Genomic DNA, 20,185 nt, shown 5'->3' on the forward strand with positions numbered 1-20,185 from the left:
TTGAATAGATGATATCTAACAACTAATACTAAACAATCTAAAGTTCACCCCAGTCCACCAACTAATTTATAGGTAAGTATGAAAAAACAAATTTTTTTTTTAAAATTCTTACCTTTCTTAAACCTACCACCAATAGTAGCAGTTTTAGAAGATGTCAAACTTCTAATCTTTTCACAAGCCAGTGAGATGGAAAATCGCTTTTTGCACTGCCACTCCTTAATGAATGTTTGAAAGAGAGTTTGGTCACTTGCTACATCTATGATGGCCAGACTTTCTGAACTGCACGAGGCTGGAGTTAACTGTAATCCATCCTGTGACAACTGCAGGGAAAAACTTGTGTCTCTAACAAGATTGTCCTCCTGGAATTTGTTTCTATTCTCTAACATTAAATCTTGCTTTTTATTATCTAAAGTTGAGCCAAATGTGCAATCTTCACCAGGCTGTAAAGCGTTACTTGTTTTCTGAACTTTTACAGATGCTCCAAGCATTTCTGGAAATACCAGCTTAGAAGCAGATGCTGGAATGGGTGTAGGAGGAATGAGACCATTATCATCAGCTATCAAGCCCTCTTTACAAGGCAAGTGGAATGAGGTTTCACCATGTTTGGCACTGCTCTCTAATGCCTCAATCTTGCTTTTTACTTCATTATTAGGGAAAATTGAAATTGCCTGTACTTGATTTGTTTCCAAATTTAAAATCACTTCTTTCCTCTCATGTAACTCTGTATTTTCACCTTTTAAACTAGACAAGTTTTTAGTTGTTAATTTTGGCTTCTCATTTTCCAGAGGACTGGAAACTTTATCTAAAATCCTTTGTAATTCTGGACTTAAGTCAATTGATGCCCCTGACCATCCGAATGAATTATTTTGCTTTGTCCCAGTTAATCTGGACTTTGAAGCCTTTTCATCATCTTCATCTCCTCCAATTACTTCTCCATGCAGATGTCTATTATTCACAATCACTGAATCACTTCTACCTAATGCTTTAAGAGATACCACAGAATTACATTTCTCTTGGACAGGAAATATATCTACATTATCCAAAGCTTCAACCATCTGAACAGAATCCACTTCTGAAAACATAATAGATTCATCATTGACACAGGTCAACTGCTGCAAAATGCCTTGATGCACATTCACATTGGATATTTTCACTGGGTCCTCTTGTATACAAACAGAATCACTGAAATGGTTTGATGTTGTTTCAGGAGGAAGGGGTTCTTTCATTTGTACATCAAGTGGTTGTTCTTTTACTAGGAAGTCTTCACTAAAACTGTCAAACAGTAAACTATCACTCATATTCAAACTTATCTCAGGACCAGGCAGACATTCTCCCTCAGTATCAGTGGGAGAGCTCTTCCAAGGAACCACAGGTGTGACTGGTTTTACCATTTCTTGCGTTTGATAACCTTGAAGAAAACTATTTAATTGTGAGTCAGTAACAGAAAGTTCATTCCCTTTAAAGCAAGGGCTATTTTCCTCCAATAGAACTGGAGAATGAAAAACCAGGCTTTCTGGAGTCAGACTATCGACCTCTTGTTCAGTGCTCTGTTTCACAGTTTCTGTGGTCTTCAGGTCCAACCTCTCTTGGTTAGTGACTCCTGGGAAATGCTGTTCACCAGAAATATGAGACTCACTGTGGAAAGGGTTCAGATCCTGTTTTTCTACACTCTTCTGTATTGTCCCTGCTGCCAGGTTGGTGTCTTTTGCTCCTGGTTTGGCATTTTCAGTTGCCACCTGTTGAATTATTTTCTCTGACTGAGTATCCAAATAGAAACTATCTTCAAAATCACAGACTAAACCTAAGTCAGAAACACAATTATTTTCAGTTTTGTTTGTTACATAAGCATTTGTTTTTTCTTTTATGCTAGAAGAATTTAGAAAATTCTCATGCTGGCCTCCTGATTTACCAAATGTTCTCATTGACTGAAATATTCCAGGGGTTACTCCACTTCTGTGTGTATTATCTCCTAATGCCTGAAAATGATTTGGCTTATTTTCCTTACTATTAAACTTTATACTTTCACATGTGATCGCAGTAACAACTGGCTCTTTATGCATATAACTACTGACTACCTCACAGGGTATGTTTCTCTGTACTATTTCTTTCTGTTTGATGTTAGTGTCTGTTGGCTTATCATATTGCTTTTCCAGGACCTGATTAACTGGATGACTATCATGATATACCACAGAAACATTCTGATTTTTTAAATCATTTTGTATCAGCACTGCATTTATTTTTTCTGTTTCAACAACTGCTGATCCTCTTCCATTTTTACTAACCACACTAGTAGCTTGACAAGTCATGGTTTTGCTTTGGGATCCTGTGACAGAACATTTCTCCAGAATATCATTAGTTGTTGTTCTTTTCTTTAAACAGCTTTGCTCTGTTTGAAACAGCAATGATGTTTTGTTGTAATTTCCCTTAGTGTAAAAAGGTACATTTTTGGCAAATGGCTGTGGACTTCTAAATTCTATATTCTTCTCATCCACGGTAAATGGTTCTTCACAAACATCAGGACTAAACATAGTCTGCCCTTTCAAATCAATTCCACGCTGCCCAGAGTCTTTCACAGGACTACCATCCGTGGACTGTTTTTGATGCTTTCTATTATTCCAAGATTGAAAGCCTGTGTTCATCTCTTCTGAACTGAAATTCAAAGCTGCTTTTTTTGTTTTCTCTAATGAGAAAGTCTGAACAACTTTTCTAGTGCCTGATTTTCCTTTGTTTAGAGATGTTCTCAGCTTCTTTTTATGTATACCCAAAGAAGCCCGCTTTCTTGCTCTGGAAATGGAATATCTCTGATGTTCCTGATTGCCATCCTGGGAGTTACAATGAAAGGAACTTGTATACTCTCTAGTTTTATCTAAATCTTGCACTATATCAGGTGAATGCTTAATATAAGAATCACTAAATCTTATATTACTTTTGTTCTTTGATGTTAATCTTTTATGAGAACTTGTAGTTTGGGTTATCAACGTGTGTTCCTGTTCTGACTCACTTCTGGACAGTGAATTTGTACCAGAACTTAAAGGGGAGTGAGGATCCCATTGCACTCCCATTTCAACTAAGTCCTGATGCAGAATCATTTTGGCTTCTTCTACTATAAGGGCTGCTGCTTCCCTTTCAGTTAAACCTTTTCTGCCAGTCACCCAAATAGTTCGCATATTCCGACGTTCTTCAACTGCTTCCTCTTCCTCATCCACTGCTTTTCGGGCACTATGGAAAAAGATTTTTTAAAAAAGAAGGAAATTAATGTGTTGATTAATTCATTCATACAACTAATATTTATTAAGCATTCAATCTGAGCTGTTCTAGGAATTAAAGAAATAACCCTGAAAAAGAGGGATATCTACTCTCATGACTACCTGGGGAAATCAGGAAAAAAAAAATGTTTAAACTTATATTCTATGTCATCTGAGGACAGTATAAAAAAAAAATCACCAGAAAATGGTGGGTGGTTCTGCAATTTTAAAATAGCATAATAAGGAAATGTTTAACTAAACTTCTTTAAGCAAAAGCCAAATATTAAAAATTAAAAAGGGTCATAATGTTGTCATTGAAAACAAATCATCCTACACACTCTAAACTCTAGACCAAATATTGAAGAGACTGGAGAGTGGCCAAAAGAAAGCAGAAACTGGATGGGGGTTGAATGTTAGAACAAATAAATGACAGTGAGTGAATTTTCACACTTTTCACCAGAAAGTGGCTCTAGTCAGTACCATGTAGGCCCACTAAGAGTTTGGATTAAAACCTGGAGACCACTGACTGAATTCAGAACAGAGCTTAGGGTAAATATAGGAGTTAGAAATTAAAGGGGGAATGTCTAAAAATGAGAAAGTCAAAGAAGGAGACCCCAAATTCTTCATATAAACTCTGCCCAGTATATGGCTATAAATTATACCAGTGTGGGAAGACCCCAAGTAACCTGTTAAAAAGTCTGAACAGAGACTTGAGTTACTACCCACCAAGTTCAGAGTTTGAATTCACCCAAAATGACATACAATATCAGTGCTCTTCTGGGCAACATCATAAAATACAGACCCTAAAAAGTCAAACATATGTATAATTGAAATACCAGGAGGAGGAGGAAGACAGGATGGGGAGAAAATTATACAAGAAATAATGGCTGACCAGTTTCTGCTTCTAGCTAAGATGGGGTACTAGGGTCCAATTCAGCTGCTCAGGTAAAACAACTAAAAAACTAAGGATAAGTTATAAAAGACGTTATAGCTTCCATTCTGCTTTCCCTTGGATCACCGATTCTGGGGAGGTCATCCATCATCAGATGTTTTATGGAGTGCTCCATCTGGATCACACCTTAAGTATCAAACACCAACTTACCAGAGTGGACATGAGTTTTCTCAGAAGCACACCCAAGTTAAGCCTTCAAATGACTACAGTCGTAGCCACCAACTGAGCTGCAACCTTATGAAAGACCCCAGGCCAGATCCACCAGCAAAGGTACACCCAAATTCATTACTTACAGAAACTTCAAGATAATATATACTTAAACTGCTATTCTTAAGCCACTGTTTTTAAGTATTTTGTTACATAAAATAGAAACTTACCTAGTAATAGAACTATTAAACTTCAAATATATGGGAAAAGATCCCAATGCTTACACACAAAAAGATCAAATAACTTACCAGAGCAAAAGAATATGAGTACCATAAGACTTATCTGTGGGAAGCCATCCGTGAAATACATGAGGACCTCCTCTCGGCATGGATGCCAGGGAGGGATAGGCCTGGCACTGGGAACTTTCCCTAGTTCTCCCACTGCAATAGATAGCCCAATGCATGTGACCTTTCCCTCTGCTCTGCCAGAAAGGTTCCTCATAGTAGTACCAGAGATGGGCATATCCCTTTAGGAACTGAACAGCCTACCTTTATCCTATTTTGGTGAAGAACATTCTATGGAAGGCCATTGATGTTTCCCGATATAAATAAAAAGATGCAGGCTCCATCGTTGTCCAGAATCTCAATCTGTCTGATCAGCTTGCCTGTCCTGTTCTGACATTTGCAACTACTTTTTTGTATGTTTTTTTCACTATTTTATTTCTCTTTGCTTTTATTCCTCAGCCAGCCCATTCCACTGAGGAGAACCCCATTCCTACCACCCGTGCACGACTTGGGAGGGACTTGAACTCAAGTTACCCTGAAGGTAGTAAATTTTGTTACCCTTTTCATAGACCAGATCCCAAAACTCAGGGAGATAAGGATAATTCCTTCTAACCATAAAATCTGTAAGAATTTATAATTAAGAATCCAATTAGAACACATCAGCATGGGCCAAGGTGACCTAGAGTTGCCATGACATAGGGACTTCGAAGTCTGATGTCAGCCTGCTGTGACTAAAAAGTCAAGAGGTGGACCTAGGCAGGACTCTCCAGAAACTTAGGAGGGATCCCCAATAAAACTGGAGTGCAGGAGAGGCACACTGTCCCTCTCTTCTTGAGAGGTCACTTGAGGGTCCCCTCTCCCTTTTCCTATCCCTTCAATAAACTCAATTCCTGTTACTCTGGGCAGCTTGTCTGAAATCTTTTTGAATGATCACAAGAATTGGGATTTGGAAGAGACAAGATGGGGATCAGTGGGAAGTGGCTTTTCTCATAGCTCTGTGGACAATTAATACAGGTTGGAAAAGATCAAAAACTGCTGAGAAAGGACTGGGTCTAGAGCTCAGTGGAAGAGTGCTAGCCTAGCATGTGTGAGGCACTGGGTTTTATTCTCAGTACCACATATAAATAAATAAAATAAAAATCCATGAATAAATAAAAAAAAAAAGTCCTGGGAAAATCATGGCATGGGGAATCCAGGGATCAGAGGGGCTGCCTGCCCTAAGCCAACCCAGAAGCTATTCGACCCAATAAACTGGTGCACAAATGTCACGTCTGCCAGCCAGTACAGGAAGCCCAAGCTGGAAACATGTTAATACCTCCATGATAACTGCAGCACTAATTCAGACCAGGAACTTAGATCCATGAGTTCCGGGCTGACACCAATACATGAATCCTGCTGACACTAACCACGAGATCTAAAGTGAGCCTAGCAAATCACGAGAATCTCTAGCACAAAGAATTTCTGTCTCATCCCATTGAAACTGGCAGAGCACAGGACCACAGGCAGAGAGAACTTGAACAGGGAGGAGTACTTAAGCTCAGGGCTCTAAAACAGTCCTTGAGAAGCCAAAAAAGGGCAGTATTGCCAAACAACAGAAAAGGTGAAGCACTGAAGCACTGGGTAGAGTCCTAGAAGTGTGTTCATTCATTAAGGCCTGAAACACCCCACACAACAAAACACTTGGGGCAATACCAGACCAAATCCTCACCCAGGGAGCTTCACTTGCAGAAACTCATCTCACAGAACCCGACGGCAATTACACACCCTGGAAGTGAAGCCAAAAGTGTCTTCCACACACCCTCATGCTGAGAAGGGAAGCTAAGAAATGGAAAGGCAGTTTGGCACAGACACTGGGCGAGTACCCTCATTGACTATTCTGTAACTTTGTTTCCGTTTTGCTGTTTTGTTTTTAAATGCACACTGATTGATACATGACAATTATTCATTTGTACACATATTTATTTATGATTTTTCAGTTGTAGCATTTTCTTGAAGATAGCTATTTTTCATGCTTTTTTGAGGGTTAAAGTTTTTGATTAGTATATTTTGGATTGATTTTTCATTGTCTGTTTCAAAACATTGTTTTCTTTTGTTAATATTTCTCTCATTTTTCTTGCTAACAGCCAAACTCGATTGCTTGTTTGCATGCTAGCGCGCTCTCTCTCTCTCTTCCTTTAATTCCTTTATTTCTCTTTTTTGTTCTCCCCCCTTACAAACACATCCTATATCACCTCTGCATTTGCCCTATTCATTTCATGAATCTAAAAACCCTGTTCTACCACCCCATCACTTTCCTCTTAAAGAACTCTATCTTTAACTAGATATTTATACATATTCATATATCTTTACTTTTTCTCACTTCTACCATTTTATTTGAAGGCAGTTATTTTTCATGGAGCAATATTTTGAGGACTAAGATGTTTGATTAGCAGATATCAATTTTATTTTTGCAATTTATTATTTCATTTTTGTATTTTTTATTTATTTTATTCTATACATTGTTTTCTCTTACCTATCAGTTTCCCTCAACCTTTTTTCTCTCTTTTCCTCTGCTAACAGCTAATCTCCATTGTTCTCTCCTTCACTCTTCCTTTAATTTTTTACTTCTATTTTCTCTCCACCTCTCTCATAATCATCACACCCTATATCACTTTTGTTCTATCTCTGATCACGACTTGGATTTGTAGACCATTTGTAAACTTACTGTTTTTGCCATGGGCAATAACTGATCATTTCATTTCTGATTATTGTGACAATAAACATTACAGATTTCATAGCAAGAGCTATTTGGTGTAATGCTGTAAATTGTTTACATTGGTGGTTATTATCTGTCTCCCCATAAACCATGAGATACTGGAAACCTTCAGGGATATCTACTACCTTAAAGCAACTGTTAGATCAATAGACACCCAAACAACATGAAAAACCCAAGGAACAAATCACCCCAAACAAACCAAAATATGTCAAAAAACAGAATCTATTGACACCACTGTGATAGAAATGTCAGAAAAGGTGTTTAAAGTATCCCTAATTAAATTGATCTGCAAGGTAAAAGATGATATAAAGCAGAAAATACAGGAAGAAAAAGATCACTTCTATAACAAGACAGAGATTCTGGGAAAGAAAAAAAAGCAAAAATCTTTGAAGTGAAAGAATGAATAAACAAAATTTAAAATTCACTGGAAATATCACAAGCAGACCAGACCACTTAGAAGACACAGTTTCAAGAAATGAAGGCAAAATATATAATCTTGAAAATAAAATTGACCACGGAGAAAAGATGTTAGGAGAACATGAACAGAACTTCCAAGAAATATGGGATAACAGGAAAAGATCAAACTTAAGATTTAAAAAAGATCAAACAAAGGTTCAGAGAAACAATAGAAAGAAATGCATAATACCAGAAAATTTCCTAAACCTGAAGAATGAAATGAAAAATCAAATACATGAAGCATGCAGGACCCCAAATATACAAAATTACAATAGACCCACACCAAGGCAAATTATTGTGAAAATGCCAAACATACAGATTAAGGACAGAATTCTAAGTGCTGCCAAAGAAAACAAGTCACATTTAGAGGGAAACTAATTCTAATTTCAGCTGGTTTCTCAAGCTAGACCATCAAAGCTAAGATTTGGAATCATATATCCCAGGCTTCGAAAGAAAATGAATGTCAACCAAGAATACAATAACCTGCAAAATTAAGCTTCAGATTTGTCAATGAAATAAAAACCTTCCATGATAAACAAATATATTAAAAAAATTCACAACCAGAAAGCCTGCACTACAAAACATTCTCAACAAAATATTTCATGAAGAAGAAATGAAAAATAAAACTGAAAATGAGAAAAGGGAGGAACTACACTAGAAGAACAGTCAATCGCAGGATAAACTAATTCAAGTTAAAAACCAGAAATAATTCAATTAGGCAAGAAATAATTCAATTCGGCATGAAAAATCAAATAAAAGCACAAGAAATTGTGAGGAAGAAGCAATATACCTGTACTTATAGAAAAAAAAAATAGTAACATACCTGGAAAACCCCACAGAATCAATGATAAAAGTAACTCAAACAATAAAGAAATTCACAAAATAGCAGGACAAGACATGCATAAAAATCAGTAGCCTTCAAATCTCAACTAATAATCATGTATACGATATCAGAGAAACACCAATTAAAATAACAATGAATATTAAATAGGAATAAATTTAACAAGAAATGTACAAAAATCTACAAGGGAAACTTAAAAAAAAAAAACCTCCTGGAAAACAAGGACTAAATCAAATGCAAAGAAACAACCAATCTTTGGATATGTTGACTCAACATTATACAGATATCAGTTCTCCAATTAAATTTTGATTGATCTCAATTGGCCATAAAACCCCATTAAAATACCAATGATGTTCTTAACAGAATAAGAAAGAACAGTTCTTAAATTCATCTGGAAGAATAAGACACCCAGAGTAGCCAAAGAAATATTGTGCAAGAAGAGCAATGCAGCAGGAATCACAATACCTGGTCTCAAATTATAACAAAGAGGTATAATAACAAAAACAGCATGGTACCGGCATTACAAGAGGCAGGAAGTGGGAGGAAGGGGTGCTGGAGTTGTGGCTCAGTGGTAGAGTGCTTGTCTGGCATATGTGAGGCCCTGGGTTTGATCCTCAGCACTGCATAAAAATAAATAAAATGAAAAATCCATATTAGGAAAAAAAAAAAAGGGCAGGAAGACCAATGGAACAGAATAGAAGACACAGGGCAAACCCACACACTTACAGTCACGTAATTCTTGGAAAAGGTGCCAAAATATTTGTTGGAAAAAAAAAAGAAAGCATTTTTACAAACGATGCTGAGAAAACTGGATAGCTACAGGTAGAAGAATGAAATAGATCTCTATATTTAAATCTACACAAAAGTCAAGTGTCAAATATTTAACAATTAGACCAGAAACCTTGCAAGTGCTAGAAAAAAACATAGGGTAAAAACTCTACTATGTTGGCAGGGAAAGAGAGCCCAGAAAACAATGTGTTCCACTCCACAAACAAAGCTACTCAAAATGCACAAAAGGAATTCCTCTGCTACATTGCCTCTCTTCCTTTCTCCAGGATTTCTGAATATCTGCTGTGGCTGTCACCCTACAACCCTGCAGTTGACAAGTTGGCCCTGAGCTTCCTCCTTGGGCACACTCCTCCATGACCCTCATTATGCTTCTCCCACCTCCTAGAATCTTCTGCACATTGTTATCTTTCAGGCAGCAATCAAGCAATCTAGTCCCTAAGACCAGGTGGGGATCAAAAATCTTCCATTTCCTGGCTGCAAACAGAGGGCCCCTGCCTCAATCTGGAAAGTTGCTTTACCACAGAAGGATTTACGGCCCTTGACTTTTTGTTTAGGAAAATACTCAAAGACTTTTTTTTTTTTTTCATATCTCTGGTTGTATACAAAGTATGTTCACACCAATTCGTATCTTCATACATGTACTTAGGATAATAATGATCATCACGTTCCACCATCATTTATAACCCCTGCCCCTTCCCTTTATAAAGGACTGGTCAATTATTTTGGAGAATGTATTCCAATTTAGTTTGTTTCTTTATGATTAAATTCATTCTCAACATTTTGGGTAATAAATATTCTAGGAGTATTGTATATTACTGCATTGAATTCTTTAAAAATCACTGAGAGTAGATTTTTAAGTGTTCTCAAGACAGAAAACTTATGTTTTGTCTCAACTTAGCCATTCTACAATACATACCTATTCAAAACTTCATGTGAACATCATGTTGAACATGTTGAACATCATAAATTCCTCCTTGGGCACACTCAAAATTGACACATATAAATGTTGTCAATCTTAAAAATGAATTAATTTATAAAAAAATTAAAAAGCATACAACCAAAGATATGAAAAACTATGCTGTGTGTGTAATAAGAATTATAATGCATTCCACTGTCATATATAAATAAAAAATAAATAAATTTTAAAAAAAAAGAATACGGAATAACAAGATAATATCATCCACACCCAAAAAAAAAAAATTAAAAAGCAATACAATGGCCTCATGGTATTACATGATGCACATAATACTAATTTGTCCTGCTAAATACTATCACTAATTTTGATCAATACAGGTTGTAGGCTTTCAGAAGAAGTATAACCTTTGCAACAACAACCTCATTATAATATAGAAGTGATGTGCTTGCAAACAACACTGTTTTTCAGTTGAACTTTTTAAAAATGGATCATTTGTGGCATGTTGTTACCATGTAAAGATTTTTCCATACCTGATTTTCTTTACCTCAGGAACTATCAGTACATATTTCCAAAAGTTCTATGAAACCCAAACTCCAGAGGTGACTAGCACTTTTAGAAGTTGGTTTTAAGTCACTTTCTAGGTAGACTTTCCAAAGAAGTCTATCTAATTCTAAAACAAACACTCCATCCTTTTTGTGAACTCACAAAAAGCTGGAGTTCTTTAATCTATAATGACTCCTTCAGTGTTTGTGTCCTAGCTGCTGAACTTCAGTAGACTGCTGAAAATGACAGCAATGAGAAATACCAGCTAATCAGCTGGTAGCCTGACACTCAGGAAAATGATGGAAAAACAAAATCACAAATCACAGAGCACAGTAACAATGCACAACAGATTAAAAGTCTACACATTAATAGCTCTGCAATATATCACTAATGTACAATAAACAAAATTAATATTAGAATAACAAAGGACCTAGCTAATTTGACAAAGTTATTAAGAAAAGGTTAAAATATATTGTTTTGAAAAGTAGAAAGCACTGTAATCCCAGCAGCTCAGGAGGCTGAAGTAGGAGGATCATGAATTCAAGCCAGCCTCAGCAAAAGCAAGATGCTAAATTCAGTGAGACCCTATCTCTAAATAAAATACAAAATAGAGCTGGGGATGACTCAGTGGTCAAGTGCCCTGAGTTCAATCCTGGTACTCAACCTGCATCCCCAAAAAAGTAGAAAGCATTTTCCAAAGATTTTTCTTCAAAATTGTTAAAACTTTTTAAATTACTAAATTACCTAAAATAACCACAAATATGTACAAAGAACCCTAATGCCCAATTAAAAAAGAGAGAGAGAGAGAGACCAAAAATTTCTACTATGATACCCTATGTATCCCTTAAAAACCCCAGGCACTGCAAAATCACACACTAAAACCATATGAGCTTAGGAGAAAAAACAAAATTGAAACAGACCACTAAAAATATAATGATCTTTGCAACCAGAGAGAACTGATAAAAATAATAATGTGAAAACACTTATCACAGTTAAAGTTCTACAAGTATTTGCAACGATCATTGACTCTGAGGGACATTCTTACTTTGAGATAGACACAGGCCCTTCTGGAGGAAAACACTTTCAAAACGAACTCATGTTCATCAAACCCATAAACCTGACTTTGATTACACTGTTGCATGGCCCTCCTTATAACACTGGTTTGGATACAGACAGCTTGCAACTTCTTCCACATTAGGGCTCTCATTAGTGAGGATGTAGTGAAAACAAAGATACCCCAGGAGAGAAAGAACCATAATATGGGCACAGGCTAGCATCCTATCTAACAGCAATACAGAAACAAATACCCCCATCAAAGATTTTCTGCCTCTTTACCTCACCTCCCTTCTTCCCACCTGAAATCTTAAGATTATCAAAAAGAAAGGGTACATAGAGGAGGAGATTTGTAAGATCCAAGAGGATAGCAAAAGACTACGCCCCATGTGTTACAATTTCCACACCCTGGATCAGGCCAGAAATGAGTGGGAAGAAAGAAACACTGAACTGGAAAAGAGATTAATGCTTTGATTGAGAACACATTCTTAGGTACCTGAAAATAAAACTTTTAGTACCAGAAAGTAACTAAATAGTTATGAATGTGTTCGGTTCTTCATATTGGAATGAGTTCCAACAGTGACAGTTAAAATAATTAAGTTATTCCTTGATTATATGCTGAGTCCAGCCCATACAATGAATTGGTTAAACTCCACATTCACAAAAAAAAAAAAAAAAAAAAAAAATGTGTTAAGGAATCCTCTCCTCACAAAATGTTTTGAAGGACTAGTTTTCCAAAGAATTTCTGCAAAGAATGCATTTTAAAGTGCTCCTGGGGCTGGGGATATAGCTCAGTTGGTAGAACGCTTGCCTCGCATGCACAAGGCCCTGGGTTCGATCTCCAGCACCACAAAAAATAAAATAAAATAAAATAAAAAATAAAGTGATCCTGACCAAAGAAAGTATATGATGAGCCCTGGATATGTAATGAAAATGAAAATTCATCAAAGACAAAAGCGTTGGTACTATATTTTCATTCAATCTTTTCAGGAGAGAATTATGATCCTTTTAGAAGTGGCTTTTCAATCAGGCAATATTTATAAAATACACAAAATGAAAAGTCATCCTCAAGGAGAAAAAAGTAGTCACATATTCTTCCATTTATCAAGTATTTCACGAGATTAAGAGGAAAATATTTTAATACTTATCATTATTTAATTTCATTATCTGACATGACATTTCATAACCTTATCATTTCATAACCCTATGTAAATAAAGAGGCTTCCTCACCTTTTGAAAGGCACAGCATTTTTCAGAGCCACCTCCACCTCAGCAACATCTGCTCTAGCAAGATCTGCCACAGAAAGAAAGCCAGCAGCATAGAGGAACCTGGCCCGCTGCGCATTGAGCAAGGATACTCGAATCAGGTCACACAGCTCCCTCTGGATGCCGAATGTGAGACGTTTCTGAAACTGGGAAAGTAGTAGTTCCATGTTGTACCAGCCCAGACGGTTGGAAAATACTGTTATCATCCCTAAGTGATAGAATAAGTGTTAAGTTGATAATGCACTGATAAAAACAGAATAATAAAAAGCTCCTTATACACAAATTCTCCATTTCTTCACATGTACTTCTTTGGTTTTGTTTGTTTCCCGCAGAATTGTAAGATTTCACAAGGCCCAAGGGATAAATTAATGGAGAACAGACATATATTAAGGACCTAGAAAAATGAACACTAAATGTGCTAAATATAATAATTGTCTCTCATTAATTCTTGATTCTAAATTTAACATTTGAAAACTGAGGCAGAGCACATAAACACAAAACAAACAAAAAGCCTTCCCAGTAGTCCATTCCCCTCTGCCTTACTTTTCTTTTTCCTTTTTTGGCAGTACTAGAAATTGAGCCCAGGGTTACCACTGCACTACATCAGCCCTTTTTTTGAGCCAGTCTCTAAGTTGCTAAGGCTGGCCTCAAACTTGTGATCTCCTGCCTCAGTCTCCAGAGCAGTGGAGATTAAAGGCATGCACCTATGCATCCAGCTTCTTCCTAAATTACTTAAGGAAGAGAGAACTCTAAAATACAAGTGAGGGACTCTTTCCACCTAGAGGAAGACAGCTTATTTAAATATTCAAATGCTACAAGAACTAGAAAGAGTAAAATTTCAGGTTGCCATTTAAACAGCTAAACCCAATTGAAATAAAGTGGTCAGAGCAGCCAAGTGTCATGCCATTGAGTCACCTCCCTATGAGAACATTAATCCTAAAGGCAATCTTAGATCTTTGATGCCAGTGAGTTAGAGTCCCTCCCTCCTCACCACCCACTGTCTCCATCTTCCCCTCAGCACTCCTTCATATACACACACCTTCAATCACAATGAAACCTCCTGCTCATGTAAATATATACATCTTCTAGTAGCCCGGGGTTTCCTTCCTAAGAAAGAAGGTCCCCTGATAAAATCAGACCCAGAATTCCTTGTTTGTCTAGCTCAGAGAACATGGGTTTCATATATTAAGGCACACCAATACTTCCTAAAAGAAGAGGAAATATTGGGGAGGGAAAGAGGAAATACTAGGGGATGATATTTAACAATTATATTGCTATATTGTGTGCATGTATGAATATTTAACAACAAATTCCACTGTTAAGTACAACCATAATGTACCAATAAAAAATATGGAAATAAACAAGAAAAGAAGAGATAATGATTTAAACAGTCAGACAAGAGTCCAGGAAATGCTTTCTGTTTGACATTCTCATTTTCAACAATATGTGTTAATCAGTACTTTGAGAAAAGGGAGACCATGATAACTTCACTTCTATTTCTTCTTTCAACAGGGGAAAAAAAAAAAAAGGAAGGAAGGCAGAAAGGAAGGAAGGAAGGAAACTAAAAATACAAACAAACAGGCCAGGTGCATGGGAGCACACCTGTAATCCCAGCAGCTCGTGAGGCTGAGGCAGGAGGACTGCAAGTTCAAACACAGCCTCAGCAACAGTGAAGCACTGAGCAACTTAATGAGACCCTGTCTCTACATAAAATATAAAATAGGGCTGGGGATGTGGCTCAGTGGTTGAGTGCCCCTGAATTCAATCCCTAGTACCAAAAACAAACAAACAAAACAGAAAGAAGAGGAACAGTCATCAGGTTTCTAAGGAACAGAGGGGGAATAAAGCCCACTCAGCTTCGTAGCAGTTCTCTACAGGATGCTGAGGCCAGAGAAGCCATAGTTTTAGATTTTCTGATGATAACAGGAACTACACAAAATTATACCACTATTAGAGAGACTTATGATAAAATGGAATTTGAACAAAAGGAATCTTACCAACCACAGTCTTCAATAAATCCAGTGTTCAATAAATGTAAAACCCTTTAACTGACCTGCATAAATAGCAGCTGACTGTTGCAAAGATTGAATTTGTCCACGATTGCATCCATATTTCTGATTTATTTCCTTTAAAGGAATTTCACTGATTAAGTCTAGTAGCACAAGACTGGTGAAAAACCTAAAAAATAAATCAAGTAATAAAAAAGTAAGAGATCACTTGTATCTACTACAAAAGTACAATGTGTGCTGCAAAGCAACTAAGAACCACAAAGACAATGGAGGGTTTAAACACTCCAGGAGGATTTCTAATAGGAAATAGGCTGGTGGACAAAGACAGATCAAAGTTTACAAAGTATGTGTTGGCATGCATCAGTATGAGCAGTACAGAGCAAGGAACTAATGTCAGTTTACAAAAAAGTCCTTCATATTTCAATACTGCTAATTTTGAATAAGACTTGGTTCAAAAAATACAATGGCACAAAAAATTAAAAGAAGACTTAATACATAGATATATGATTATCTAATCACATTTCAATAAAATGACAATCTGATTATAAAATCTGGTTTTGATTTTAAAAGCAACAATGACAAGTAATTCAAGTATATAAATCCTTATAAAATTTACACTTGAATGTGTTGTAAATAATATAATAAAAGAAAAATAATTGTATTATATTTCAAAGAAGCTAAAAGACTAAAATTTCCCTACCTAAGTCTTTTAATTATCTCTTCCTACTTGTAATGAATTACTTCTAAGGGTGCCCAAAGCATAATTCCAAGTAAATCCACAGTAAATTGACAGTTCTAATTCATATCTTCTTTAAGGAAGGGAAATCAGACATTCTAAAAGAGCTTCATATGTAGTGGTTGCTAAGGTATAAGGTGCAAGAAGAAACTAAAGTATTTATAAATTCAGTAAACAAAAGAAACTGAAAATTTTACTATAGTTAGCAAAAATTTTTATTTTGTTGACAATTAAAGTTACCACAACAAATGGACGTTGGCTGTAAGCCAGACACTGGGTGAAGCACACTGAGTTCAGGCAACTATGTTTACCTTTTGTGGATGGCCATTTGCCGATGCTGTTTTTCAGTTCTGGCTTCAACTTTGCCTTTCACACAGCGAGCCAAGAATCCTTCTTCAACTCCTACTAGCTCTGCCACCCTTTTCATAGAAGTTGGCAACTTTTCCCATAAACAAAAAAATCGATACCAATCAATAGTAGTCCAATCTTCAAACATAGGTGTCACCTAAAGGGAAGAAATATCAGGCATTAGCTAAAACTAGTGCATTACAGAGGGCTGGGGATGTGCCACAGTGGCAGAGCACTAGCCTACCATGTGCAAAATCTTGGGTCCAATAGTCAGCACTGGGGGAAAAAAACACTACTGCATTACAAAAGGAACAAAATTATAAATCCATAAAGACAAATTTCATAATAAAGACAAAGGCCTCAGGACTTATAAAAATGTGTGATATACCTCATTTAAATGGAAACAACCTTTACTCATGAACAACTCACTGCTGGGACAAAAGAAAGACACCAGTATGCATACAAACTGGATTTTATAGATCCTACAACTTTAATCTTATATCACATTTAATCACAATACCATATACTAGGTACAGTCTTAAGTATTCTGTGTAATTACCATGAAAGAATGAGTAAAACAGAAAGAAGAGATAAAAGAAGGAGAAATCAATATTCAGAGTTGATATTTTATCTAAAATGTCCAGGATTCAACAAAAAACTATAACACATGAGAGAAAGAGAAAAGTGTGTCCCAAACACAGGGGGGGGAAGCAAGGCAAAAGAAATACCTATGAGAGAGTCCAGATGATAGGATAAGCAAAGATTTCAAAGCAGATGCAATAAGTATGGTCAAAGAACAAAAGAAAGCCATACTTACAGAAGTAAGACTGCATGATGGCACTGGCTCATCAGTAGAAAGCATGCATAAAGAGAACGTTATTAAAATAAGGGTCAAGGGGGTGGAGTTGTAGCTCAGTGGTAGAGTGCTTGCCTAGCACATGCAAGGCCCTGGGTTCAATCCTCAGCACCACATAAAAATAAATAAATAAAATAAAGGTATTGTGTCCAACTACAACTAAAAAAATAAATATTTAAAAGAATAAAATAAAATAAGGGTCAAATGGAAATTCTGGAGTTAAAAAATACAATAACTAAAATGAATAGAGAGCTTGACCATATACCCAAGTGACATAAGAATCAGCAAACGTGAAGATAGATTGGTAGAGATTATGCAATCTGAAAGAGGGAAGAACACTGGAGAAATACGGTAAACTTTAAGTTTGCCAACACATGCATAATGAAACTAGAAGGAGATAGAAAGGAACAGAAAAAAAAATCTGAAGAAATTATGGCTAAAAACATACTAAATTTCATGAAAACTATTAATGTGCATATCTAAGAAATTCAGTGAACTCCAATGCAGAGATCCATCCAAGATGTATCACAGTCAAAATGTTAAAAACTAAAAGATAAAATCTTGAAAGTGGCAAGGAAAACAATGTCAGTCATCATATACAATGGACACCTAATAAGATTAAAAGCTAACTTCTGGACAATGAGAGGACACAGTTATACTGTTGAAAGAAAACAAATCCTATCAACCATGAATTTTATATAAAGGAAAACTTTCTCTTTTTTATTTGTTCTAATTAGTTATACATGACAGCAGAATGCACTTCAATTCATTGTACACAAATGGAGCACAACTTTCATTTCTCTGGTTGTACACGATGTAGAGTCACACCATTTGTGCAATTATACATGTAACTAGGATAATGATGACTTTCTCAATCTACCATCTTTCCTACCCCCATGCCCCTTCCCCTACCCTCACACCCCTCTATCCAATCCAAAGTTCCTCCATTCTTCCCCTGCCCCCTCCCATTGTGGATCAGCAGCCACATATTAGAGAAAACATTGGCCTTTGGTTTGGGGGATTGGCCTATTTCGTTTAGCATGATATTCTCTGCCTTCATCCATTTACCTGCAAATGCCATAATTCTATTCTCTTTTAATGGTGAGTAATACTCCATTGTATATCTATACCACAGTTTCTTTATCCATTCATCTATTGAAGGGCATCTAGGTTGGTTCCAAAAATTAGGTATTGTGAATTGTGTTGCTATAAACATTGATGTGGCTATGTCCCTGTAGTATGCTGTTTTTAAGTCCTTTGGGTATAGACCTAGGAGAGGGATAGCTGGGTCAAATGGTGGTTCCATTCCAAGTTTTCTAAGGAATCTCCATACTGCTTTCCAAAATGGTTGCACTAATTTGCAGTACCACCAGCAATGTAAGAATGTGACTTTTTCCCCATATCCTCACCAACACTTATAGTTGTTTATATTCTTGATAACTGCCATTCTGAGAGAGTAGTTTTGATTTGCATTTCTCAAATTAGAGAAATTACTAGAGATATTGAACATTTTTTCATATATTTGTTGATTGATTGTATATCATATTCTGAGAAGTGTCTATTCAGTTCCTTAGCCTATTTATTGATAGGGTTATTTGAGTTTTTTTGGTGTTAACTTTCAGAAAACTGTCTTTCAAAACTGAAGACATAATAGATATTCTTAGATAAACAAAAATAGAAAATTTTACTAGCATTCTTTTCTTAAATGCTAAAGAAAGCTCTTCAGGTTGAAGGAAGGTAACTCCAAACAGTATTTCAATTCCACTCTAAAAGCAAAGATAGCCAATAAAGATAACTGTGTGTTCCAAAAAAAAAAAGATTATTAAAGTGCATAATTCCTTTTTCTCCTCTTGATTGATTTTTAAAAGCAACTATATGATCTCAAAGAAGTAGAGAATAGAAGTATTACCAAACCTAGAGAAAGGTGGTGAGAGAAAAATAAAGATGATGGACCATATTAGGTACATGGGTACAATCTATTTGACAATAACAGTTTAAAGGAGGCAGTAGGGGGCTGGGGATGTGGCTCAAGCGGTAGCGCGCTGGCCTGGCATGCATGCAGCCCAGGTTCGATCCTCAGCACCACATACAAACAAAGATGTTGTGCCCGCCGAAAACTAAAAAATAAATATTAAAAAAAATTCTCTCTCGCTCTCACTCTCTCTATTAAAAAAATAATAATAATAAAATAAAGGAGGCAGGAGGAAGCAAAGCTGCATTGAACTAAGGAAATGACAAAAGATGATAACTCAAATGCATAGAAATAAATCAAAAGAAACAGTAAATAGGAATGTTAACATAACAAACTCTGTAAGTATATATTTCTGTCAGCTTCTTTAAAGATATATAATGATATAAATTGCAAATGCACTGTTAGGTTTGTAATACTTAGAGTTGTAACAGGTGTGACAATAATAATACCAAAAGAAAAGAGGAAGGGAAATAGAACTGTCACTGATCTTACAGAAATAAACAGAATTATAAAAGATCTCTGTGAACAATTCACAGCCAACAAATTGGATAACATAGATGAAATGGAAAATTTTCTGGAAATACACAAACTACCAAAATTGGCTCAAGAAAAAAAAAATCTGTATAGACCTATAACAAGTAAAGATGTTGAATTTATCATCAAAAAATTTATTCCAAAGAAAAGCTCAAGCCCAAATGGCTTGACTGGTGATCTAACAAACATTTTAAATAAGAATGCAATCCTTGGTGATTTCTTCTCAAAAATATCAGAAGGGAGGGAACACCCTAACTCATTCTATGAAGCTAGTATTATCTTCAAACCACCCAAAGACATCATGAGAATGAGAACTCAGACCAGATATCCTACGAATACAGATACAACAATTCTCAACAAAATAATACCAAACCTAGCAACATATAAAAAAGCATTATGCAACATGACCAACTTGGACTGTTCCAAAAAATTCAAAATTATTAGAATACCCAGTAATCAAACACCATGTGGTTTTAATAAATC

General features: G+C 36.1%; 1 protein-coding gene across 3 annotated transcripts in view; it reads right to left on the bottom strand.

The window, feature by feature from the left end:
- Positions 1-20,185, bottom strand: part of Polq (DNA polymerase theta) — a 102,744-nt gene that overhangs the window by 31,237 nt on the left and 51,322 nt on the right. For all 3 annotated transcript variants that reach the window (XM_077794744.1, XM_077794741.1, XM_077794735.1), the window contains 4 exons: positions 16,304-16,497; positions 15,301-15,425; positions 13,212-13,455; positions 113-3,219 (listed from right to left, as the gene is read on the bottom strand). In XM_077794744.1, the coding sequence (XP_077650870.1) occupies positions 113-3,219; positions 13,212-13,455; positions 15,301-15,425; positions 16,304-16,497 (3,670 nt within the window). The remainder of the gene's footprint in view (positions 1-112; positions 3,220-13,211; positions 13,456-15,300; positions 15,426-16,303; positions 16,498-20,185) is intronic.

This window comes from Urocitellus parryii, chromosome 2 (genome assembly GCF_045843805.1).
Source record: "Urocitellus parryii isolate mUroPar1 chromosome 2, mUroPar1.hap1, whole genome shotgun sequence".
NCBI lineage: Eukaryota > Metazoa > Chordata > Mammalia > Rodentia > Sciuridae > Urocitellus > Urocitellus parryii.